Raw genomic sequence first — 26,710 nt, 5'->3', positions numbered from 1 at the left:
GACAGCTTTCTGGCTCTTTGTCCTACTAGGACTTTTTGGCTTTTTCCCCACTGGTGTGCTTACTGGTGAGAAGTCTGCACTCTTCACTCTGACCCACCACCTCTATATACCCTTCAACTTAACCAGATGAGCTTATCCTTAAGGTTATAAGAAAACATGCTCAGGGCTGGAGAGATGGCTTAGTGGTCAAGCGCTTGCCTGTGAAGCCTAAGAACCCCGGTTCGAGGCTCGGTTCCCCAGGTCCCACGTTAGCCAGATGCACAAGGGGGCGCACGCGTCTGGAGTTCGTTTGCAGTGGCTGGAAGCCCTGGCATGCCCATTCTCTCTCTCTCCCTCTATCTGTCTTTCTCTCTATGTCTGTCACTCTCAAATAAAAAAAAAATGAACAAAAAATTTAAAAAAAAAGAAAACATGCTCAAAGTCCCCATGCTATTACCTGCTTGTGACCCCTCCTAATTCAGGGGCGTTTTGTTCTATTTTCCTGAGACAATTTTTTCTTAACTTGCCCTTTTGTGTATTTGCACTTGCCAATTCTTTGTGAGTCACAAGACAATGAGCTTGAGGGGTCACTGGCCTGGGGAATCAGTGACCATTGAGTGTCCTAACTCCTAAGTTATACCCATACAAAGCTGAGAGACGCTCTGCTGCTGTTGAGCCTGGTAACGATACCTGTCTCACTCTGACTCTGCTTCCTGCCCTCTCTTGGCTGGAGGGTTGGAGGATCACAGCTCAGCCCTCCTCTGACCTACACTGCCTCCTTGGACCATCATATCCAGTGCCAAGCTTTTAAAACGCAAGTTCTCCCCACTGTGACCAAATTCCTGTCAATAAAAGAGCCCATCTGAGCCCTATAGGCACTGCAAGACTATTTCCATGCACAAGAAAGCTACTTTAGTTGTGTGGACCTATGGCTACAACAGAGGTCCCAATTCCTATCAACACAACCAACAAGACTGCCTTTTGAAAGCATGAAGCAAATTTAATAATAATTATTTCAAACAGACCAGTATTGGAAGGAGGGATGTAAACATATCCCAGTGGTTCTCAATTGTTTAGTCTCTGGATAATAGATACTCGAGGAAAGGCCAGATGAAAGTCTAAAGTATGAAGTCAAAAAAAAATGGGGCTGGAGAGATGGCTTAATAGTTAAGCGCTTGCCTGTGAAGCCTAAGGACACCAGTTCGAGGCTCGATTCCCCAGGACCCACGTTAGCCAGATGCACAAGGGGGCGCATGCGTCTAGATCTCGTTTGTAGTGGTTGGAGGCCCTGGAGTGCCCCCCCCACTTCTCTGCCTTTCTCTCTGTGTCTGTTGCTCTCAAATAAATAAAAATAAAAATAATTTTTTTAAATGGGAGGGGCTGGAGAGATGACTTAGCAGTTAAGATACTTGCCTGAGATGCCTAAGAACCCAGGTTCCATTCCCCAGTGCCCACGTAAACCAGATGTACAAGGTGGCGTTATGTGTCTGGAGTTCGTTTGTAGTGGCTGGAGGCCCTGGCGTACCCATTCTCTCTTTCTACCGCTTTCTCATTTTCTCAGATAAATAAAATATTAAAAAATGAAATTTAAAAAAAGAAATGGGAGTTAATTTGGACCTTTCTAAAGTTCCAAATGTCTTTATGACTATGGTTCGGGCGACCTCTTCCATCTCCCTTTGCTGACGAAAGGAAACCTAAAACTTGGGTCCCGATTTGTCTATATGGTTTTAGTCCAGCACTTCTGTCCCTCTGAAAAGCATGTTCCCAGAGAGACTAAAACACAGGCAGGCTACAGGCAGCTCTTGTGCACAGTGGATATGGGTTTTCCCGTGGTAACATTTGGTGTTGAAAATCAGAATCAAAAAGGAGAAACTTACTTTTTAAAAAAAAGCAATCTTTGGGCTGGTGAAATGGCTTAGTGGTTAAGGCACATGCCTGCGAAGCCTAAGGACCCTGGTTCGATTCTCCAGGCCCCACGTAAGGCAGGTGCACAATGGCGGCACAGGCACCTGGAGTTCGTTTGCAGTGGCTAGAGGTCCTGGCGCACCCATTCTCTCTCTCTGTGTCTCTCTCCCTCTCTCTAGTAGATAAAGCAATATGGGAGGCAGAGGTAGGAGGATCGCTATGAGTTCAAGGCCACCCTGAGACTCCATAGTGAATTCCAGGTCAGCCGGGGCTAGAGTGAGACCGTACCTCAAAAAACAAAAAAAAAAGAAATAAAAATTTTAAAAAATCATCAGCGTTTGTTTTGTAAAGGACAGAGCACCAGTGTCCCGCACTCACCTCAGCTTGGCCTGCCTGTCCAATCCAGCCACTCTCCGCACCACTTGCTGGCAGAAGCCATAGCACATGAAGAGCACGGAGTTCTCGGCGATGTTGGCGATCAGCGCCGGGCTGGTGCCCTTGTAGAAGCCACGGAAGCCCACCTGGGAATAGGTCCTCAGGCAGCAGTCGGTGAGGCCCCGGTACAGGTCGGGGAACGTCTGCATCTTCACCTTCATTGTGTCGAAGGGCTGCCCGGTCAGTACGCACGCTGTGCCCCCTGGAAGCAGGACGGGCATGAGTCTGAGGTCACGGGGCTCGGTGGCAGACCGCCAGACACACAGCTTACCTTTGCTTTGATTCTGTCTGACTGCTTCCTTCCATACCCACCTCCCCGCCCCTAAAATATCCTCTAGCCAAGTTCACTAAACAGAAAACTCCTAGTAGGTCCCTACAGTGTCCAGCACGGAACGTGACCCTGGCTTCCACATTGCAAGTCCAGAGCACCTGTATTTAGGGTGCCAGGAGACGCAGTTGGGGGAGGTGGGCTGGAGCCAGGCTTTGCTGGGCCACCCTGGACAGACGCCACAGCCCTGAGCCTGCTCCCTGTCCAGGCCCACCTCACAGCATTGACGCGGAGCCAAGTGACAGTGGAGGAGGTGGGTTCGCAACATTTGGGGTTACTAGACAGAAGTCAGTGTGTGCATTAGAGGGGAGCTATGTGGAAGGAGAGGGGGCTTGTTGAAGAGACAGTCAGTCCTCCTTGCCTAATGCCGACAATATGATCACTCTCAGAAAATACCAGAGCACCAGGCATCACATTAAAAAATGAATAAATTTTAAAAAGAGGGCTGGAGAGATGGCTTAGCAGTTAAGGCACTTGCCTGCAAAGCCAAAGCCAAAGGACTGAGGTTCGACCCACATAAGCCAGACGCACAAGGGGGCGCATGCATGTGGGGTTTGTTTGCAGTGACTAGAGGCCCTGGGGCGCCGCCCATTCTCTCTCTACCTTTCTCTCTCTACTTGCAGACTTGTCTCTCTCTCAAACAAACAAAAAACATGCATATAACATATTAATCAAAAAAAGAAAAAAAGCCGGGCGTGGTGGCGCACGCCTTTAATCCCAGCACTCGGGAGGCAGAGGTAGGAGGATCGCCGAGAGTTCGAGGCCACCCTGAGACTACAGTGAATTCCAGGTCAGCCTGAGCCAGAGTGAGACCCTAACTCGAAAAACAAAAACAAAAACAAAAAAAAAAAAAGAGCCTGGCTAATTAGTCCCTAAAGAGCAAAACACCTGACAGAGGGGTGGGGTGGCCCTTCGGGAGAACACTACTTTTTGGGGTTTTTTTTTGAGGCAAGCCCAAAAGACTGGCCTTTTTTTTTTTTTTTTTTTTTTTTTTTTAATGCAAGAGAACAAAAGTGAGTGAGAGAAGGAGAAAGTTGGCAGGCCAGGCCTCCAGCCGCTGGCATCAAACTCCAGATACGTGCCCCCACTTGTGCACATGTGGCACCTTGTGCATCTGGCTTACACAGGATCTGGAGAGTCAAACATGGGTCCCTTAGGCTTTGCAGGCAAGCACCCTAACTCTAGCCCAGAATTTTTTTTTCAATTTTAACTGCCAATTAATGATTTGTATTTAGACAGGAAATGAACCAAAAGTACCTTTGCTTAGGACAAATGGACTGAAGTTTACTTGTGCTTAGTAAAAATTTTGTATTTGTTTTTATATAGTAAGAATATCAGGGGCTGAAGAGATGAAACTTGCTTGCAAAAGCCTTATGGGCTGGGTTCAATTTCCCAACATAAAGCCAGATGCATAAAATGGCACATATGCATCTAGAGTTCATCTGCAGTGGCAAGAGAACCTGTCATGCCCATTCTCATTCATTCCCCCCCCATGTCTCTCTGCTTGCTAATAATTAAAAATATTAATGAACAGAAAATCAAATGCACCAAGTCTAAACTGCATTAGATAGCATCAGTAAAGAATTCTGCATACAAGGAAAAGAACGAACTGTAACTAACTACTCAGTAAAACCTCTAGACTATGGACTAAAAGCAGTTTTGGGAAATGCTTCTAGTTAATATTTACCACCTCCATGTCGCAGACACCCCGCTCGGGTTGGGAAACGTCATAGTCACGTGAAGAGGCCACAACAGCTTCATGTAAAGGGAGGCTCACCGAACACAGCATTTAAGAAATGTAGTTTCATCCAAATGGCTAATAAATATCTAAAACAACATCCACATCTTGAGCCATCAGGGAAATGCAAACTAAAACTTCTTTCAAGCCGAGTGTGGTGGCACACACCTTTAATCCCAGCATTTGGGAGGCAGAGATAAGAAAACTGCTGTGAGTTCAAGGCTACCCTGGGACTACAGAGTGAATTCCAGGTTAGCCTGGGCTACAGTGAGACCCTGCCTTGGGGGAAAAAAAAACTTCTTTGAGATTCCATCTCACTTCTGACTAACATCAAGAAATCAAATGCCCCCCCCTCCTGGGGGCCCACTCGCACTACACCCTCTTCCCAAGTCCCCAGCTCAGGGGTGCCCCAACCATTTCTCTTTCATCCAAACTCCTAACAATCCCCAATCAGTGTTTGAGCCTCCTCGTTCTCCTTCGCACCCCACACTGAATCCTTGGTGATGATTTTGACAACTTCATGAGTTAATGGCAATTCTCATGGAAACAAAAAAAAAAAAAAGGAAGGAAGGAAGGAAGGAGGGAAATAAATAAATAAATAAATCAAATGGCAACAAATGCTGGTAGGGCCTGGGAAAGAAGACCCTTTCTCTACTGTTGGTGGGAATGTAACCTGGTTCAGGTGTGGAAATCAGTGTGGAGGTTCCTGAGACAGCTAAAAATAGAATCACCATAGTACCCAGCTATACCTCTCCAGGGCATATCCTCCACAGACTAAAGACAGCTATAGAGATACTTGCTCTGCCATGTTTGTTGATGTTCTCTTCACAATAGCTATGGAAATGGGACCACCCTAGATGCCCATCAACTGATGAATGAATGATGATACATTTTGCACAACAGAGTTTTATTCAACTATAAAGGAAAATGAAGTTTGCAAGAAAATGTGTGGATCAAGCTCATAAAATCAAATGCTACATGTTCTGTCTGGTATGCAGACCCTGGCTTCAAATCTTTAGATTTGTATGTGAGTTTGAGTAAGTCAGTAGTAGAGGCCAGGAAACTAGAAAGGGTCATTGGGGAGGAAAGAGAAGCAAGGGCTTAAGGGGAGGATAGAGGGACAGAATAGTGAGGGGAAAATGATCTAAGCGGGCTCAGGGGAGGGAATGAAGGAGAGGAGGGTTAATCAAAGACATTATGAATAAGCCATATGGAAATCTACTTCTTCACTAGCTAAAAAGTGTATCTGTTGGGGCTGGAGAAATGGCTTAGTGGTTAAGGCACTTGCCTACAAAACCAAAGGACCCAGGTTTGACTCCCCAGTACCCATGTAAGCCAGATGCACAAGGGGGTGCACGCATCTGGAGCTCGTTCGTTAGCAGTGGCTGGAGGCCCTGGCACACTCATTCTCATTCCCTCTCCCCCCTCACCCCACCCCTCTTTCTCTCTCTCTCTCTCTCTCTCTCTCTCTCTCTCTCTCTCTCTCACTCACTCATAAATATAGGAAAGTGAATATATCTGTTAAAAAACAGTTTCAGGCTGGGCATGGTGGCATATGCTTTTAACCCCAGAACTCAGGAGGCAGAGGTAGGAGGATCACTGTGAGTTCGAGGCCACCCTGAGACTACATAGTGAATTCCAGGTCAGCCTGGGCTAAAGCAAACTCCTACCTTGAAAAACCAAAAAAAAAAAAAAAAGCGGGGGAGGGAGGGCCCTCAGGAGAAGCACCCTGTAGGAGTAGCTAATGTGATGGTCAGCGGCCATAGATTATAATAAGAAATTTTCAGTGACTGGGCAGGGAGATACCTTCCAGTGAATTGCTGGTCATAGGAGGCCCCAGTCCCGCTAAACATTACAGACTATTGCCAAGACTCTTGGTTGCCCACAGGAACTAGAAGGAAAGACCCTCCTGCTAAAGACACCACAAGCATGGGCCACAGGACACTGAGAAATCAAGCTGGAGCTGAGTGGGAAGCCTCCTCCCTGTTTACTAGCTGTTAAAATGCTGGGAAGTGTCACACAGCCTTTGGGGGAAGAGAAGTCACCAACAGTGGACCCTGCATGCTTTATGGTTGGACAGCCAGGCCAAGTGTGCCAACTGATGCAATGGTGGCATGCCTATTGCAGAAGAAACCATATGTTAACTCAATCAGCCTGGATGGGACAGATAGCAAAGTTACCTCAACAGGCACTTGGTGCATATCTGTGGAGGTTCCATTTCCTCCCAGGAGCAGGTGGAAGGCAGATGAGTGTTCAAACACTTGATTCTCTCTCCTCATAAGAGGGGTGCTAATCCCACTGATGTATACCACACAGCTTGACTGGATTGAGAAGCCCCTTTGAGACTAACAAAACACACCTTGGGGCTGTGTGCCAATTTCCAGAGAAGATTAATTAAAGGGGAAGATGCACCCTTGATGTAGCTGGCACCACAGGATGAGCCCTGATGGGATAACAGGGGGTAAGAGAAAGCGCAGAGCAGACCCTGACTCACCCTCATTCTCTATCGACCTACCATCTATCTCTCCCCCTCCCCACTTCTTGGCTGGCACAATGTGAGCCATTCTGGTCAGCCACACCCTCCCCAAAACAAGCGACTAAAACTGTGAGACAAAACATGAGTCTTAGCCGGGCGTGGTGGCGCACACCTTTAATCCCAGCACTTGGGAAGCAAAGGTAGGTGGATTACCGTGAGTTCGAGGCCACCCTGAGACTGCATAGTGAATTCCAGGTCAGCCTGGGCTAGAATGAGACCCTTCCTCAAAAAAAAAAAAAAAAACACAACATAAGTCTTCCTCCCTTAAGTTGATTGGTTCAGGTTTTTCGTCACAGTGACAAAGCCTGGCCAACGCCATCATGCACAGACCACGCGTCCTCAACACACAAGCTATTAGGGCTCTCGCCCCATCCGCTCACCACTCACTCTTCCCCACCAACCTGGCCATGTTAACCCTGGGGGTCTGGGACTGACTCCAGAGGTAACTCAGTTTACCTCTGGGCTCAGAAGACGGAAGGCCACTTCCCCCAATCCATACTTCTGCACACCACCCGAGCCAGCCCCCCTCCCAGGGCAGGTTTGAGCCTCTCACCCCCACTCTCTTTTTGGCTCTCCTGCTACAGCTACGTGCATCCTCCCCCACCCCCGCTTCCACCCCGTCTCTCTCCCTTCTTTCTTTCTTTCTTTCTTTGTTGCACACCCCCTTTCTCTCACTCCCTTCTCTTCCTCACTCTTCAATCTCTCTCTCGCCGGTTCCAGTTAAGTCTTAGATGCAAGAAGCTGTCCGTCTTGCTCCTCCATTGCAAACCACAAAACCCAACACGAGCAGCCGTCGTGGGGCGTGGAGGTCAGGAGCAGCTCACGGCGGGACACACAGGTGAACCTCGAGCCGTATCAGCAGCAGGACAGCTCTAAGGGCAGGGAATCACACCGTTTTTATGTTATTCCAGTGAAAAAAGTTTTTGAGTTGTTTAACATTTTGACGTCTGAGAAGATAACTTCAATGGTGTAAAATTTCCCACTGCCCAACCCCACCAGTTGATGACACTCAGTGGGGGGGCCTCCGGAGCACCTCTTCTGTCACGGGGAGATGCTAAACCACTGACTTTCAAAGTACTTCCCGGGCCTACAGTCACGCCACACTGAACCTGGCTGATATTGAAGTACAACGCAGACTTCCCTTAAAGTGATTCAGTTTTGGGGCTCCGCCTTGCCCTATTTCAGTAACTGCCCAGAGATCTACCAATCTGCTTTAAATCCCCCAAGGATGCACTCCTGAAACCTCTTCTATGACAGGTAGAGACAGGGACGAAGACAACCTCTTGGCACTTTGGAAGAAGGGACTGATGGAAACCTGTCTGGTGGGGGGGAAGGGGGGCTCTGCTTAAGAGGGAAAGGAGACACAAAGAACAAGTTCTCTCTCTATTTGCTTCTTTCTCTCAAACAAATAAATAGATATGTTTTTTCAAATGAAGAAACAGAAGTCCTTATGGTTGGCTGAGCTGCACCCTAAAGGGCTCCTAAGTACTGCGTATCTTCAGGTCAGCCCCCACAGTCCGTGTAGAGGCAGGTCCCTAGGGGAACACTGTCTCCTCCACGCCACACCGCGGACACACTGTGTGAACAGCTCGGCCATCCGCTGGTTCTCACCTCTGCAGTAGAAGGCTATATATATTGTCGTCACTTGAGAGATTCTCAACTTTGCCCACTTTATGTCCTTCAGCTAGGCCAAGAACTAGGCCTCACTGTGATAGGTAGTCTGCGTACATTCAGCTATTTGAGTGCCACACCTAAACGTTATAGTCAGTTTTCATGTAAGATGCCACCGTATTATTGGGAGCTGGCCACAGAATGTATTTGTGGTGAGCTGTGCTTTTCAATATTTTTACTTATTTATTTATTAGAGATTGAGAAAGGCATGTAGAGAGAATGGACGCACCAGGGCCTCCGGCCACTGCCAACGAACTCCAGACACAGGCGCTGTCTCATGCATCTGGCTTACGTGGATACTGGAGAGTCGAACCTGGGTCCTTAGGCTTCGCAGGCAAGCGCCATGACCACTAAGCCATTTCTCCAGCCCCACCATTAGAACTTCTTGACAAACCAGAACATCCCTTGTGGTGCCCAGTTTAGAAGCTGACTTGCTGGGGCTCCTAATCAGCGTTCCTCACTAGGCTGCTGCAGCTTACCTTTGTTCATGGGGGAAAACTGTTGTTCTCTGAACAAGGATTCTATCATCATCATCATTATTATAATTTTTATAATGGGACAAAGTACAGAGTGAAAGGTAACAACCCCCGGTCCACAGTTGATCTGTTGAACCAGGAGGATAAGACTGGGAAACACTGGGTGCTGGCCTCCCCAGCTATGGGAACTGATGTGGGAGGCCAAGGCACACCAGGAGCCCACTTTGCACCTACGATCACACAGTACTCTGAAAAACAAAACGACCACCACAGGTACCCGGTTCTATGCCTGCGTGTTCAAGGTGTGCTTTCTGAAGAGTGGCCTCGCGTCACGTGCGTAGGCTCTGCCTGCCCTGGGGCTCGGGGTCAGCCTTAACTGCCCACTCGCAGCAAACGCTTAGAACCTCTCCTTTCATGCTCTAAGACACAGTGGATATCAGCTTCATTTCTAAAGGCAGCCCCTCTTCCTTTCCCAGCACCAGTAAGAACAGTAACTGGTGTTTCCTAGAGAGTTGGCATGGCATTTTTTTACACTGCTTACAATCGGAAGACTGTCGAGTTTATGGTGGTCCCAAGTCACCTGCATACCCTAGCCATGTGACAGCAGGCAAGTTTCTTTATCATGGGCTGGGATGCTTTCTAGAGGTAGTGGGGACATTCCCACCTTCACCCTGGTGTAATAGATAGTACCTTACCGTCCTTCACACTGAGCAATACCACATTTCTGCTGCTCTGACCTAGTCTGAGGTTAAAGCTCTGGGGTGACAGACCACTGTCACTTGCCCTCTCTGAGACACTACCTGAGAAATTTAAGAATAGCCTTTTTTTTTCCCCCTTCTTCTTCTTTCTGGAATTACCTGCAGCCCCCGCTGTGAGGTCGATGGCAGCTTGGATGGCAGGGTTGGACTTCATGGTGCTGCTGGGTTCTGTCAAAGGCAAGTCTCTGGAGCTTAGGACGGACACCACATGTCCCTGGGGAGAAGCAAAGTTAATGGTTAGCCTAGCCTCTGTAACCCCCAGTTCGCATTACCTGCTGCCCAAGTTACTGGACCTGAACTTCTGAGGATGGGGAGATGGGCTCCAGTGGAGGCTCAAGGACTCTGCACAACGTGGTGATGCGCTGCCCGGCGGGACGCTCACACATTAGGGCACCCCCCCCCCCCGGATTATCATGGCTCCGGCCTGCAACCAACTGTTACGAAAACCCTGACAAGGAACATAAAAGAAGGCACCAACCACTGATGGCCCAGACCATACCAGACTCGCTTTCCAGAGGCCAATGGGCAAAGTTCAGGGTACAAGGTTCAGTCCTACATTCAAACCACAGCCTATGCTGGGTGCCCAGGTCTAGAAAGGGCAGTGCACGCAGCTGAGTGCCAACTGAATCTCTCTAGCTGTGAATACTGCTCTACCAACAAGGAGGCCCCTTGGGCCCCTAAAATGAGGGGAGGGGATCTTCCTTGGCACAGGATGAATTATATAGCTGTAGCCATGCAAAAGCAATGAAAAACGACCCCATGGCACAGATGCGTCATGTGTTCTCAGGACCAGACCCGGATGGAGCCTCAGCTCTCCCTATGCCACCACCATCCTCTCTAGCAAGCCTCGGCTGCAATGTGCAGACTCAACCCGGGTCTTGCTACAGTGCAGATTCTGCCAGCCTTAGGCTCCCCCATGAGGATGATAAGGCGCCCTCCGCCCCACCGCAAACATACTTTGACATAACAGTTAGGCAACAAAGTCCCAAATTTGGTTGATCAGAAAACCAGGGGTACTTGTTAAGTATTCAAACCACACACCTTTGTCTAGGAAATCTTGACTTGGTATCTTTGTGTTAGAGCCTAGAGTTGGGAAAACTAATCTATTCCCCTACACAAGAATCAACTTGTTGAGACAGACTTTATAATAAATATTTACTAGAAGAAAAAAAGAGGAACTCCTTAACTTAAGTAATAATATTAAAGTAACTAATCAGCAACTAATTGATACAGTTTTCTAAATATCGAGTTGACTTATATATGAACAAAAAAGGGAAGATTTTCATTTCTCATCACACTGAGGAGGCTGGCGTGTGACATCTGAGATGAAGGCCAAGGTCCTTTCAAACACCAGTGTCTCCCTGAATGGCAACAGAAAATAACGGTAGCCATGAAAAAAAAATTTTAAACACCTGAAAAACTGTCATTGGACAAATTCAGATTCTTCCTTGTTTTTTTTAAAAAAAAAACAAAACATGGTAGTTAAAGCAACTAAGTTCAAAATACAAGACAATTATGTTGTTTTATTGATGGCCCTGGAAACTACCATTCCTACACAGGTAAGGGTGAGCCGTCTGGTGCTTTCTTGGAAAAGGTTATGGAGATCATAATCCCTTCTCCCCGTTGTCCAGAAGGAAAACTGAAGCCACAGGAATATTAGGTCTTCTCCAAGGAAATAGAACCCGTCAAAGACAGAAAGAAATTCGACTTGAAGAGTCTCACAGGTATGTGCCTACAAATCCATTCTTAGTCCCAAGATATTCCAAGCTGGCCAAACAAAAACACCTAAGCGTGCATTTTCAGGGAGGAGCAGGTATGGGGGAGGCAGATGCCCCGGGGCACATCCAAGGTAATTTCTAATAAACCTTAATGCATTCATTTCTTTTGGAATGAACAATTCTTTCCTAACTCTGGAAGAAAAGAAAAAGCACATGAATTCAACCCCTTTTACGTACGACAAATATAAATACATTAAACCCTACAGATAATTGTAGAATTTAAAATCACCCCCCACCGAGGCCCCCAGCGCCGGGCGTCAAATGCACAACCTTCTGCCAGCTGACCGAGCCCTCAACCCTGAGCCCCATCCTCAACAGCGCTAACAGATGACCCATTGGGAATGCACACTTGATTCAGACCGTGCACAATTGTGACTTAGGGGTTGTGGAGGCGAGACGGGTCGGGAACTGAAACTGGCGTGGAGCAGAAAGCAAGCAGCGTCCCGCACGCCGCCGCTGGGGCAAACTCCCCCAGGACGCAACTCCGCGAGCCCTACTTCTTTCTCGCTCACGGGGGGCGATGGACTAATTTCTCGGGTGGTCAGAATGGAATGAGGCCTCATTTTCCACCAGGGCAGACGGGGTGCCGCGGCGACAAGCCCCGGTGGCAGGAGGCCCCCGCGCCCGGGCCATCGGGGAGCCCCTGGGATGCAGCAGGGGTACCGGGCACGGTGGCAAGGGGCCGCGGGGGTGGGGAAGAGAGGGGGCGAGCTCCAACTCTCCCGGAGGGCTCCGGGGCCCCGGGCGGGACGCGGGCACGGCGCCGGGGAAGGTCACGCCGCGAGCCCGAGCCCGAGCCCGAGCGAGGCCCGCCGTCCCCTCCGCCCGCCCGCCCGCCCTCTCCTCCCGCGGGCCCCCGGCCGTCTGCGCTCACCGCCGCGCGTCCTGCTCGCGCTCCGCCGCGGCGCCGCGTTGCGCTCGCCGGGCCCGGGGCGGCCCTTTCCAGTCGCCCGGCCCTGCGCGCCGCCCCGCCCCGCCCCGCCCCGCCCCGCGCCCGGCCCGATCCGACCCGACCGGACCCGACCCGGCCCCCCGAGCCGAGGAAGCGGAAGTCGCCGCGGCGGGTGCGCTCGGCGGCGCAGGCGGGCGGCTGCGGTGTCTCCAGATGGGAGGCTGTGGCTTTCATTTTACACCATACACGCACACCCAAGAGTGATGAAATGGTAGTGCGGGGGGATGACTTCGCTTATTACAGGCTTTATATTTTTTTTAAGTATTTTTATTTATTTATTTTTTTTTTTATTTGAGAGCGACAGACACAGAGAGAAAGACAGATAGAGGGAGAGAGAGAGAGAATGGGCGCTCCAGGGCTTCCAGCCTCTGCAAACGAACTCCAGACGCGTGTGCCCCCTTGTGCATCTGGCTAACGTGGGTCCTGGGGAACCGAGCCTCGAACTGGGGTCCTTAGGCTTCACAGGCAAGCGCTTAACCGCTAAGCCATCTCTCCAACCCAGCTTTATATTTTTTAATTTAAAAAAAAAAAAATTCCAACCTCGGGCTGGAGGGATGGCTTAGTGGTTAAGGCACTTGCTTGTAAAGCCAAAGGACCCAGGTTCGATTCCCTAGGACCCACATCTGCCACAGATGCACATGGTGGAGCATGCGTCTGGAGTTCGTTTGCAGTGGCTGGAGACCCTGGCGCACTTAGTGTGAGAGAGTGATAGAGATAGAGGAGAGAGAGAGAGAGGAGATGAGGACATAGAGACAGAGGAGATAGAGAAACATAGACTTTTATTTTTATTTTTGGTTTTTCAAGGTAGAGTCTCACTCTAGCTCAGAGCTGATCTGGAATTCATTCTGTAGCCTCAGGGTGGCCTCGAACTCGTGATCCTCCTACCTCTGCCTCCTGAGTGCTGGGATTAAAGGCGTGCGCCACCACGCCCGGATATTTAATATGTCTATGGCCGGGCGTGGTGGCGCACGCCTTTAATCCCAGCACTCGGGAGGCAGCGGTAGGATGGCTGTGAGTTCAAGGCCACCCTAAGGCTACAGAGTGAATTCCGGGTCAGCCTGGGCTAGAGCGAGACCCTACCTTAAAAAAAACAAAAGAGAGAAAAAAGCTGAAAATATTCAAGGAAACCTGTTCTATATCAGAAGTATTTGGTTTTCTTTAGATCTAGCTCCCACTCAACTGGACAGTCTGCGGTTTAGGTACTCCATGTGACAGCCACCAGCCACACTGCTCTGGGTACACTGGTCAATCTAGAGTGTTTCAGAGCCGGGTTCCGAACAGCAAACCCACACACGCTGATTGCTCAAAGTGGCAGCTGGCTACACTTGGAGTTGTACAAGCCTGGGCATTGGTGAGGCTGATGTACAACAGGAGCTGATGTGACCTCAGGTGTAAGGACAGATAGGTCACGGGGGCAAGCCTTCACCTGGGCATCTCCCCAACCTCCTCCACACGGCCTGTCCTGTTATTTTCAGTTTCTAACTGTGGATTTGTTTGCATGCTTTTATGTTGTTTTACTTCTTTTCTGAGGCAGCGCTAGCCTTGAACTCTTGATCCTACCGTCCTTTCAAATAAGAAATATTTAAACAATCAATAAAATATTAAAGATAGAGAGAGAGGGCTTGTCAGGGCTTTAACCACTGCAAACGAACTCCAGATGCATGCACCACCCGGTGCACCTGGCTTCTGTGGGTGGGTACTAGGGAATCGAACCGCTAAGCTATCTCTCCAGCCCTCTCCTCTGCCCCCCCCCTCAAATGAATAAATAAAAATTTTTAAATTTAAAAATCAAAAAATGTTAAGTTTCAGTTCTACCGTGGATATTGGTTCTGGATTATAGGTGATTAAGTGATCTGGAGCACATGCATTAATTTAACGGTTTGGCATCCATGACGTGCATTCGTGCTCTGAACACGAGTTCGCTGGCCCTTCCTGGCCATAGTGACACGCTGTGACCGTGTCAGAGAGCCCCATAAGTCAGCATCAACCCTGGTCAGCATCAGCATTTGAGAACTCAAGCTTAGGAAACACAATTCAACTATCCAAACAGGCCAGGGAGTTTGGATAAGCTGCCCAGAGGGACGTTGCAACCTAACAAGCTGGAACTTTCAGCATCCTGGCAATACCACCGGCCCAGTGGCCTTGGAGCCTGAAGTCCCAAAGGAAGCCTAATTAAGGACAGACCCAGATCTTCTGTTACAGATTAGAAAAAGCACTGGGTGTGGAGCCGGGGTGCTGTGTCAAAGTCCCCAAGAGTCACTTCCCCTCTTTTTTTTTTTTTATTTGTATTTATTTATTTGAGAGCAACAGACAGAGAGAGGCAGATAGAGAGAATGGGCGCACCGGGGCCTCCAGCCACGGCAAACGAACTCCAGACACGTGTGCCCCTTGTGCATCTGGCTAACGTGGGACCTGGGGAACTGAGCCTCGAACCGGGGTCCTTAGGCTTCACAGGCAAGCGCTTAACTGCTAAGCCATCTCTCCAGCCCTTAACCTCTTTTTTAAAACCTCAGCCTTGGGATGGCTGCATCCCCTGCTCCTATGCTCAAGGGGGCTTCAGGAGCCATCCACCATGTGCTTCAGATAGGGGCTTGGCACACCCACCCCAGTGCTTTTTCCTGTGGCCCCTGAGTTTCTTCCTCTCCTGTCCTACCAGGGCTGTTTCCAACTGTCCAACTCCCAAGCCAAGCCTTCCATGCCTCTCCTCTACAAACTAAGAAACCATCAAGATTTTGCTTAAGGGCTGGAGGGATGGCTCAGTGCTTAAGGGGGGTTGCCTGCAAAGCCTAAAGACCCATTTCAATTCCTCAGTATCCACATAAAGCTAGACACACAGTGGCACATACATATGGAGTTCGTTTGCAGCCACTGGAGGCCCAGCACGCTCATTCTTTCATTTGCTTTCTTCTATCTTTCTGCTTGCAAATAAATAAATAAATTTTTTAGGTAGAGTGAATTGGTGCACCAGGGCCTCAGCCACTGAAATCGAATTCTAGGTGCTTGCGCCACCTAGTGGGAATGTACAACCTTGCGCGTGCCTCACCTTCGTGGCGCTGGCCTGCTAAGGTCAGATCTGGAGAGTGGAACATGGGTCCTTAGGTTTCGCAGGCAAGCGCCTTAACCGTTAAGCCATCTCTCCAGCCCTAAAAATATTTTTATTTTCTCTACAAACTCTGGCCCCTTTGTCCTCTGGTTGGCTTGCACACAGAACCCCCATGCCTGGCACAAATGAGAACCTCAAAGAGATGGAGGGGAGAGGAGGTCAGGCCAGTCGTCTAACACGATGCAGAAGCTCGGGGAAGAGCCGGAGTCAAATGGAGCTCTGCCCAGCTCGGAAGGCCACTGCGTGCTCAATCTCCTGCAGCGCCCTTCCACCTCAGGGAAGGCTCTCTTTTCAAAGCAAAGAGGCTGCAGAATAGTTTCTGGAATTGTTTATAAGAAATCTCCCAATGGGGCTGGAGAGATGGCTTAGTGGTTAAACGCTTGCCTGTGAAGCCTAAGGACCCTGGTTCGAGGCTCGATCCCAGGACCCACGTTAGCCAGATGCACAAGGGGGCGCACGCGTCTGGAGTTCGTTTGCAGAGGCTGGAAGCCCTGGCGCGCCCATTCTCTCTCTCTCTTTCTGCCTCTTTCTCTCTCTGTCTGTCACTCTCAAATAAATAAACAAAAATTTTTAAAAAAAACTCCCAGTGGCTTCAAGTCCCTCCTAACATCAGCTCTTTTCTGCTATCTTTATTTGAAGAATAGTGAAGCATAGATATTGATATTAGAATGATTCACATTCCCACCCCCCCCCCCCCGCACTCCCAACTGCCGCCCCAGCTCAGAGAAGTGACTGGGAAATCCTCTGCTGACTCTAAGCATGCATGCAAATTGCATTCCAAGGACCGCTGGGCATCTTAGAGGCCCGGAGCACTGCCTCAGCACGTTGGTCAACCCAAAGTGTCTCAGAGCTACTTCCAAACAGCACACTTGGCCGCACACTGGCTCTGCCCAGGTGGCAGCTGGCTGCCCCCAGAATTGTGTAAGCTGGGACAGCAGTGTTGCTGATCGCCAACGGGAGCAGGTGTGACGCAGGTGAGAGGAGAAATTGGTCACAGGGAGCAAGCCTTCCCCAGAGCAACAGAATTTCACAATGTACTGGTTAATGATATCACAGGGAGAAATAATTTCATAAAATGTGGTAACTGGAGCTACAAACAAACGAAAAGTACAGAACATCTTGGATTCTGATGTACTTCTAGTGAATGAGGGAGGGAAGGGCAATGCTTTTGATTCCACAATTTCAACACTCACTATATATTCTCCACTGATGATACAGTTGCTCTTGAAAACTCCCTCAAGTCTCATTGGGAATCTGTAGAATTTGTACTTGAAATAAATAAGCATCAATTTGGATTCAACTATGTGGAATGACAGAGATAATTTGTGTCCAATAAAATAGTTGTCAGATTGATTTTTTAAATTAATTGATTTATTTTTTTATGAGAGAAGAAAGAGACAGAGAGAGACAACATGGCACACCAGAGCCTCTTAGTCACAGCAAGCAAACTCCAGATGCATGCACCATGGGTACTAGGGAATGGAACCTGTGTCCTTTGGCTTTGCTGTGGTGGTGGTTTGATTCAGGTGTCCCCCACAAACATAGGTGTTCTGAATGCTAGGTTCCCAACTGATGGGGATTTGGGAATCGATGCCTCCTGGAGGCAGTGTATTCTTGGGGGTGGGCTTATGGGTATCATTGTAGTCAGGTTCACATTGCTGGCAGAAATCACCCAACCAAGAGCAGCTTGTGAAAAAAAAAAAAAGAGGTTTATTTTGGCTTACAGGCCTGAGGGGGAAGCTCCATGAGGGCAGGGAAAATGAAGACATGAGCAGAGGGTGGACATCACCCCCTGGCCAATATAAGGTGGACCATAGGAACAGGAGAGTGTGCCAAACACTGGCATGGGGAAACTGGCTGTGACACCCATAAGCCTGTCCCCAACAATACACCGCCTCCAGGAGGCTTTAATTTCCAATTGCCATCAGCTGGGCAACCTAACATCCAAAACACCTAAGTTTATGGGGGACACCTGAATCAAACCACCACAGGTGTTATAGCTAGTTTCCCCTTTCCAGTGTTTGGCACACTGTCCTGTTGCTATTGTCCACCTTATGTTGACCAGGAGGTGATGTCCACCCTTTGTTCATGCTATCATTTTCCCCTGCCCTCATGGAGTTTCCCCTTGAGTCTGTAAGCCAAGATAGACCATTTTTTTTTCCCCCAAAAGCTTCTCTTGCTTGGGTGATTTCTGCCAGCAATGCGAACCTTACTGCAACAGTACAGCTGGTAACAAGGAGTGATGTCATTTGCTGCTACACACCTGACTGTATGTAGGCTTTGACTTTTTGGAGCTACTTTTCAAGAGGAATGTGGGAGGATTTGAAACCTTGGCCCAAGAGATGCCTTGCAGAGCTGTAAGTACAACTTGATGGACTATTCTAGTCAGAGTTGCAAGACCTGAATGCAGTAAGAACTATGGACTGTGAGGTTTGGCTTGTGAAGGTGAAAAAGAGCTTTTCTTGGACTGGGATAGAAGCAGTTTGTGTTAGAGCCTTGCTATTATGCCTGTGTCCTGAGAATTTGTACAGGATTGCATTGTATAGAAATAGACTGGTGTGTGTGCAGAGGGATATGGCACAGAAATAAATATCTGAGCCAAAACTTCTGCCCATTCAGCTGCAATAGGATGAGAGATTACAACCACTGAGGTTGGGCCAGCTGACCTGCATTGGGACGACAGAAAAAATGTAGACTCTTTTGAAGGGGCCTGTGTGCTCAAGGAGTGCTCTGTTTTGCAAAGTCTGCTTTATTTCCCCTCTGGATTAGCAAATTGGCATCTCACCTGATATTGTGGAATATAAGAAATGCAGGAAAGACAGGGTCATTGAATTTGCTACATGGTCTGGGCAGATGGCTCTGTGAGTAGAGCCCTTGCCACACACACATGAGGGCCTGAGTTAGCACACAAATAAAAATGTCAGGCATGGTGGTGCATGTCGATGGCCTCAGTGCTGGAGAGATGGAGACAGGCAGGGATCTAGGGCTTGTTAGCTAGCTACTTTAGCCAAATCAGTAAGTTCTAGGTTCAGTAAGAGATCCTCTCCCCCCACAAATAAGCTGGGAGTGACTGAGGAGGACACCCCAAATCATCTTCTGGCTTCCACACATATGCACATACATGTATACACCCACATCCACATGTGCCCACACACATACAAACATGCATATATACCACATCCATATACACACTACGAAATAGTCCTACATAATACAAAATGGCAAAAATATATTTAGTGCCATTTTTTAAATTATTGGAAATTCCAAGCCACAGCTCATTGAATCATTCTTTAACGAAATTTAACAGCAATTCAAACAGCAATTTTTTAAGATCAAAATTCTATGGCGGGAGAGATGGCTTGGCCGTTAAGCGCTTGCCTGTGAAGCCTAAGGACGCCGGTTTGAGGCTCGGTTCCCCAGGATCCATGTTAGCCAGATGTACAAGTTGGCACATGCATCTAGAGTTCATTTGCAGTGGCTGGAGGTCCTGCTGTGCCCATTTTCACTCTCTCTCTCTCTCCCCCCCTCCCTCTTTCTGTATGTTGCTCTCAAATAAATAAATAAAAATTTAAAAAAAATTCTAACATGACCCAACCCAAATATTACTATGAGAAGTGAAGTAGGAAAATAATTCAGTCTTTGTTTTCTACAACCAAACCATTATGTTTCTATAAGAATAGAAAACTTTGTATGTACAGTAAAAGTATTCCAGTGCATAGCATGCAATAGCCTCATCAGAGCCAAAGCAACCAGAAATACCCAAGTTCCTTATGCTTTTGAGTTTGAATTAATTTTTGTGTGTTGCGTGTTCACAGCCACCTTTTGCTGTTGCTAAATTTTTCATGACCTCCCCAACATTTAGTAACATGATCCCATGGAGTGACAACCAACCCACGCTACAGTTTTGGAAGACAAGCACTAGTAACTAAGAGTGCCCCTACCATATATTAAGGACATGATAAATGCTTGTGGACAGGACGAATTTTAGAATTCACATTGTGTGTCAAGGTTGGATTGGAAACGGGGATGGCCCCCTTCTTGCACAGCACAGTGGATCATGATCAACCCCATGCCCCTGAAAAACAAAGGTTAATAAGAGAAATGTAAATTTATTAATGTGCATACTGAACTTAGGAATCATACAAACTGCAAAATGTGGAGGAGTGGTCCAATGTAGAAGGTTAAACGTCCTCTTTATAGGGGAGGAGGAAAGAGGGCTGTAGACACCTCCAGGAAACAGCACATGATTCTTAAGGGAGAGAAGGAACCCAGTGATGGCCTGGGGACAGAGGTCCCTTGGGCTCTAGCTGTTGTTGTTTTTTGTTGTTGTTGTTGTTGTTGTTGTTTTTTAATTTCTATTCTTCCTCTCTGATGTGCGTTTAATCTTTTTTGGTCAATGAATTTTCAATAAGAATATTTGAAAGCAATTGTGTTCTCTTTGGAGTTTCTGTCTTTAGATGAATATGGTACTATGTAGTTACTTTTCCAATTGCTATAACAATTAAATACCTGACAAAAAGCACTGTAAGAGAGGAAGGATTTGTCCTGGCTCATGGTTTGAGGGGAGCAGTCTGTCATGGCGAAGAAAGCATGGCAGGGAAGCTTGAGGCAGCTGGTAATGTTGGATGCACAGCCAGGAAGCAGAAAGAGAGAAAGATTCATGCTCAGCTCACTTCGTCCTTTTCCTTCAGTCTGGGGCTCTGGCCATTGGGATGATGCCTGAATTTAGGGTATCTCCCCTCCTCAGTTAATCCTCTCTGGAAATATTCTCATAAACATTCCCAGAGATATATTTCCTGGGTAATTTTAATTATTTTTTGCTTTTTTATTTATTTATTTGAGAGCAACAGACAGACAAAGAGAGAAAGAGGCAGAGAGAGAGAGAGAGAATGGATGTACCAGGGCCTCCAGCCACTGCAAACAAACTCCAGATGCATGTGCCACCTTGTGCATCTGGCTTACATGGGTCCTGGGGAATCGAGCCTTGAACTTAGGCTTCACAGGCAACCACTAAGCCATCTCTCCAGCCCCTCCTGGGTAATTTTAAATTCCATCAAGTGAATGAAGATTAAACATCATGACACCAACTCAGGAGAAATGTGAACTATGCTTCACAACGGAGGAGAGAATATGTCTGGAGTTCAGGGGATCCCTGAAGGCATCTCTCAGGGTTACCATGCCATGTGATTAGGGTCCGTGGAAAGCTGCAGTAACCCATTCTATGCAGAATGGTAAGTAGCACAGATCTTTCAGGAACGAAGGTGTGGGTCATCCCTCCAAGTGAAGAACCATCCCCTGATGAGGTGCTTGCTGAGGGTGGAGGGAATAGAGAATGGGACGTAGAAGAAGGTAGTTCCAAAGACCAGCGAAGGCCAGGTGAACAATTAAATAAATGAGGATTGTAGTTGTCATGAGTATTTCTTTCCCATTTTGTTAGGAATATGTTTGTCTACACATACTTATTGATTAAGGAAATATTGGTGGATTATTTTTTTGCCTCTTCTCTCCTATTCCTTTATGATGTAATTGAACATTGATTGAGTTGATATCAGTACTTAAGTATTGTTAAATCTATATGATCAAATTTAAGTTATGGGCTATTGAAAGAGTAACAATTCCTCGAGGTACTTGCCATCTCTTCTGGAGAAAACTTCATGTATTTTCTGTTGTGTGTGGGACAGTTATGTTATAATGGATGTTATAAGAATATGATGCTATTTTTGTCTTCATTTGGAAATTAAGCATGGTATAGGATGACATGGGGTATCAGGTTAACATAGGGTGGACGTGAATGGTTAATCTTTTTTTTTTTTTTTGGTTTTTCGAGGTAGGGTCTCACTCCAGCCCATGATGACATTCACTATGTAGCTCTCAGGGTGACCTTGAACTCACAACGATCCTCCTACCTCTTCCTCCTGAGTGCTGGGATTAAGGGCATGCACCACCATGCCTGGCTTGAATAGTTAATCTTCTTTATCAACTTGATAAGATTTGGAATCACCTAGGAGCCACACCTCTGGACACATCTGAGAGGGTGTTCCCACACAGGATTTATTGAGCAGAATGACCTGTCCTCAAAGTGGGTGTCATCTTCCCACAGGCAGCCCAGATATAAAGAGGACCAAGGGAAATGCTGTATTACCTGCTTGCCTTTTTCATTTATTTAGTTGAGATAGAGAGAGAGAGAGACAGAGAGAAAGAGATAGGGAGCTTATGGGCACACCAGGGCTTCTTTCCACTGCAAATGAACTCCAGATGCATATGCCACCTTGTGCATCTGGCTCACATGGGTCCTGGGGAATTGAACCGAGGTCCTTTGGCTTTTCAGGCAAGCACCTTAACCGCTAAGCCATCTCTCCAGCCCCTGCCTTTGCTTTTTCCTGGGTTGATAGCAGACCCCAGCTTCACTGACCTTCCAGTATGAACAAATACCAATGACTCTCCAGGAACCTCCCAGGCCTTCAGCCCTGGACTGGGACTGATGAGGCCTCCAGCTTCATCGACTGAGAAGCTGCCAGACTCGCTCTCACCAGAGTACAGACAGCCATTGTTGGACTATGCAGGCTCGACTGGGTAAGCCAATTCCTTTTTATTATATATTTTATTAGTTCTGTTCCTTTAGAGAACCCTGACTAACACAAGGGATCTGCAGGGAAAGAACTTCCCTGTTGCTGCTGAACACCCCCGCCCCCAGGAGTTCTCAGTTTGACATCTAAAATGGCATGATTGGGCTGGTGGGATGGTTTAGCAATTGAGACACTTGCCTGCAAAGCCAAAGGACACAGGTTTGATTCCCCAGGACCCACACAAGCCAGATGCTCAAGATGACACATGTATCTGGAGTTCGAGTAGCGGCTGGAGGCCCTGGCATGCCCATCTTCTCTCACTCTCTCTTTTGTTTTTATTTTTTTAATTTTTTTGTTTATTTATTTGAGAGTGACAGGCACAGAGAGAGAAAGAGACAGAGAGAGAAAACGGGTGTGCCAGGGCCTCCAGCCAATACAAACGAACTCCAGATGCGTGCGCCCCCTTGTGCATCTGGCTAACGTGGGTCCTGGAGAATCGAGCCTCGAACCAGGGTCCTTAGGCTTCACAGGCAAGCGCTTAACCGCTAAGCCATCTCTCCAGCCCTCTCACTCTCTCTTAAATAAATAAATAAATGGCATAATTTGTGGTATCATTTTTGTTGTCGTTGTTGTTTTTGGTTTTTCGAGGTAGGGTCTCACTCTAGCTCAAGCTGACATGGAATTCACTATGTAGTGTAAGGATGGCCTCAAACTCATGGCGATCCTCCTACCTCTGCCTCCCTAGTGCTGGGACTAAAGGCGTGTGCCACCACACCCGGCCATTGTATCATTTCTAAGCACCTACATCTGTGTGAACAGGGGGACCCCAGTCAGTCCTGCATGTCTCTATCTCTGCTATGCAGCAGGACCTGCACTCAGCTCAGCTGCCTCACAAAACCTTTCCTGATCAGGTTCTTCTTGGCAAACCAGAGCTTCCTGTCAGTGACAGACACCTGTCTAGTGTGAGATATTGTGTCAGCCCAAGCTAACTGTGGGAATAGAGTTGTGAATGAACAAACATCTAGCTTCAAAGACATGTGAGTCCCAGTAGAAAAAGAGGAAATGAATAGTTTGAATCCTGTAAGGCACACAGCAAGATGAATGTGGGTAAAGTGTGACGGAAGACTTGAGATACAATCAACTTAAAAGGAGGAAAGATTTATTTTGGTTCACAGTTGCAGAGGTTCCAGCCCATGGTTTCCTGGCTCTGTCAGGGTGTTTTGTTGTTGTTGTTTTAAATTGTATTTATTTATTTTCAAGCAGAGAGAGAATAAATGAGATGCCAGAGCCTCTTGCCACTGCAAATGAACTCCAGGTGCATATACCACTTTGTGCACCTGCCTTTACGTGGGTACTGAGATATGAACCCAGGCCTTCAGGCTTTCCAAGCAAGTGCCTTTAGCCACTGAGCCATCTCTCCAGCCTGGCTCTGTTGTTTTGAGGCTTGTGGTAAGACAGTCCATCACAGTAACCAGAAAGCAAAGAGAGGAAAGATTGGTATCCCCTTCAAGGGCACAGCTCCAATGACCTAACTTCCTTTCATTAGACCAAAAAGCTTTGTCATCTCCCAATACCATCATTCTCTGTGAACCAAGCCTCCAACACATACAGTTTTGAAGAACATTTAAGGCTGGTGTAGTGGCACACACATGATCCCAGTGCTCAGGAGTCTGCAGCAGGAGTATTGTAAACTTAAGACAAGCCTGGAATGCATGGCAAGACCTTGTCTAAAAAAAAAAAAAAAATTCTGGGCTGGAGAGATGGCTCAGTGGTTTAGGCTCTTGTCTACAAAGCCTAAGAACAAGAGTTAAATTCCCCAGTACCTATATAAAGCCATGTTTCTCAGAGCTCTGTGAAGTCCACCTGCATCTAAACACATTATTAGACTCTCAAATTTAGGCCTATCAAGTTATAATATCTGAGCTACTGAGTAATGTGTACTAACACAACCTCTCCTCTCAACATTTATGTATGAGTGAAGTCAGAGATCTCCAGAGACTCCAGGGTGAACATGAACATCAGGGTTAAATGGTCCTGAGCTTGAAGCTGACTATGCCATTTACTAATTGTGTGAAATTAAGTTTTTTAAAAATTTCTCTGCAAGATGACATGATTCTATACATAAAGGACCCTAAAGGCTCTACCAGCAAACTGTTAGAGCTGATAAACACCTATAGCCATGTAGCAGGATACTAAATAAATACACAGAAATTAGTAGCCTTCCTATATGCTAACAACAAACACACAGAGGATGAAATCAGAGAATCACTCCTATTCACAATTGCAAAAAAAAAAAAAAAAAGAAAGAAAGAAAAGAAAAGAAAAGAAAGAATAAACCTAACCAAGGAAGTGAAGGATGTCTACAATGAAAACTTTAACACACTGAAGCAAGAAATTGCAGAAGACACTAGGAAATGGAAAAACATCCCTTGTTTCTGGATCAGGAGAATCAATATAGTGAAAATGGCAATCTTGCCAAAAGCAATCTACACATTTAATGCAATCCCCATCAAAATTCCAATAGCATTCTTCATGCAAAGAGAAAAAACAACCCAAAAATTCATTTGGAATCACAAAAAATCTTGAATATCTAAAACAGTATTGAGTAACAAAAATAAGGCTGGTGGTATTACCATAACTGACTTTAACCTATACTACAGTGCCATAGTAACAAAAACAGCATGTTACTGGCACAAAAGCAGACATGTAGATCAATGGAACAGAATAGAGGACCCAGATGTAAGTCCAGGTAGCTATAGCCACCTGATATTCAATAAAAATGCCAAAAATACTCATTGGAGAAGAGACAGCCTCTTTAGCCAATGGTGGTGGGAAAACTGGATATGTATTTGTAGAAGGATGAAAATAGATTCTGCTCTCTCTCCTTGCACAAGAATTAAGTCCTAATGAAGCAAAGACATTAACATCAGACCTAAAACTCTGAAACTGCTGGAAGAAAATGCAGGGGAAACCCTTCAACATATTGGTCTTGGCAAAGGCTTTCTGAATATAACCCCAATTGCTCAGGCAATGAAACCACAGATTAACCACTGGCCCTCATGAAATTACAAAGATTTTTGTACTTCAAAGGTCACTGTGAATAAAGCAAAGAGACAACCTACAGAATGGGAGAAAATCTTTGCCAGCTATACAGCTGATGGAGGATTAATATCTAGGATATACAAAGAACTCAAAAAGTAAATAATAAAAAATCAAATAAGCCAATTAAAAATGGGCTATGGAACTAAATAGAGAGTTCTCAAAAGAAGAAATATGGATGGCATATAAGCATCTAAAAAAATGTTCTATATCCCTAGTCATCAGGGAAATGCATATTAAAACTACATTGAGATTGCATCTTACTCCTGTCAGATTGGCTACCATTATGAAAACAAATGACCATGAATGCTGGTGAGGATGTAGAAAAAAGAGGAATCCTTCTACACGGTTGGTGGGAATACAATCTGGTCCAGCCATTGTGGAAGTCACTGTGGAGGTTCCTAAGACAGCTAAAAATAGATCTACAATATGACCCAGCTATAGCACTCCTAGGCATATATCCTGAGGACTTATCTCATTACCTTAGAGATACTTGCTCAACCATGTTTATTGCCGCTCAATTTACAATGGCTGGGAAATGGAACCAGCCTAGATGTCCCTCAACTGATGAGTGGATAATGAAGATATGGCACATTTATACAATGGAGTTCTACTCAGCAGTAAAGAAAAATGAAGTTATGAAATTTTCAGGAAAATGGATGGATCTGGAAAGGATTATAGTAAGTGAGGTAACCCAGGCCCAGAAAGCCAAGGGTTGCATGTTCTTTCTCATATGTGGATCCTAGCTACAGATGATTGGACTTCTGTGTGAGTAGGAAGAAAACTCAGTAGCAAAGGCCAATAAGCTAGAAAAGAGACATAAAGGGAAGAGAAAGGAAGGGAGGGGGGCACTTAATAGGCTGGTATTGTATATATGTAAATAGAAGAATAGATTAATGGGGGTGAAAAGGCCCAAAGTGAGGTCAGGGGAAGAGATTGAGTAAAGGAAAGGTGGAGGGAGGGCTAATCAAAATCTAAGAGGATATAAATAAATCAGATGGAATCCTACTTTTTTGGACAATGGAACACTCAAGAGCCATAGATTGTTGCTAGAAAATTTTCAGTGCCAGGGAAGGGATAACTTCCAGTGAGTTGTTGGCCAGGAAGGTCCCTGATGCCCCCAAAACATTATAGGCCATTGCCGAGGCCCTTGGTTTCCCACCAGGAATAGATGGTAAGACCCTACTGCTGAAGACTCACATACTTGGGCTGCAAGGCCACTGAGAAATCCTGCTGGAACTGGGCTGATAACCTCCTCCATGTAGGCCAGCTTACAGAAAGCTGGAAGAAGCCATTCTGCATGCAGCTCAATGAGAGAAACCAACAGTGAAGATAGTCAACAGTGGACACTGCAAGCCTTATACTTAACCAGCCAGGCCAAATGAG

At 46.8% G+C, this 26,710-nt stretch overlaps 1 protein-coding gene across 3 annotated transcripts in view; it reads right to left on the bottom strand.

Moving 5' to 3' along the window:
- Slc25a15 (solute carrier family 25 member 15) overlaps positions 1-26,710 on the bottom strand; it is a 41,046-nt gene that overhangs the window by 10,596 nt on the left and 3,740 nt on the right. For 2 of the 3 annotated variants that reach the window (XM_045155437.1, XR_006638184.1), the window contains exons 1-3: positions 12,479-12,523; positions 9,926-10,040; positions 2,263-2,521 (exon numbers count right to left, since the gene is read on the bottom strand). In XM_045155437.1, the coding sequence (XP_045011372.1) occupies positions 2,263-2,521; positions 9,926-9,980 (314 nt within the window). In that variant the 5' untranslated portion in view covers positions 9,981-10,040; positions 12,479-12,523. Of the gene's footprint in view, positions 1-2,262; positions 2,522-9,925; positions 10,041-12,478; positions 12,524-26,710 lie in introns of those variants that run through there. The other variant, XM_045155438.1, reaches the window with a different exon arrangement.

This window comes from Jaculus jaculus, chromosome 7 (assembly GCF_020740685.1).
Source record: "Jaculus jaculus isolate mJacJac1 chromosome 7, mJacJac1.mat.Y.cur, whole genome shotgun sequence".
Taxonomy (NCBI): Eukaryota; Metazoa; Chordata; class Mammalia; order Rodentia; family Dipodidae; genus Jaculus; species Jaculus jaculus.
The sequence above is the reverse complement of the archived record's forward strand: the minus strand, read 5'-3'. Positions and strand labels throughout refer to the sequence as shown.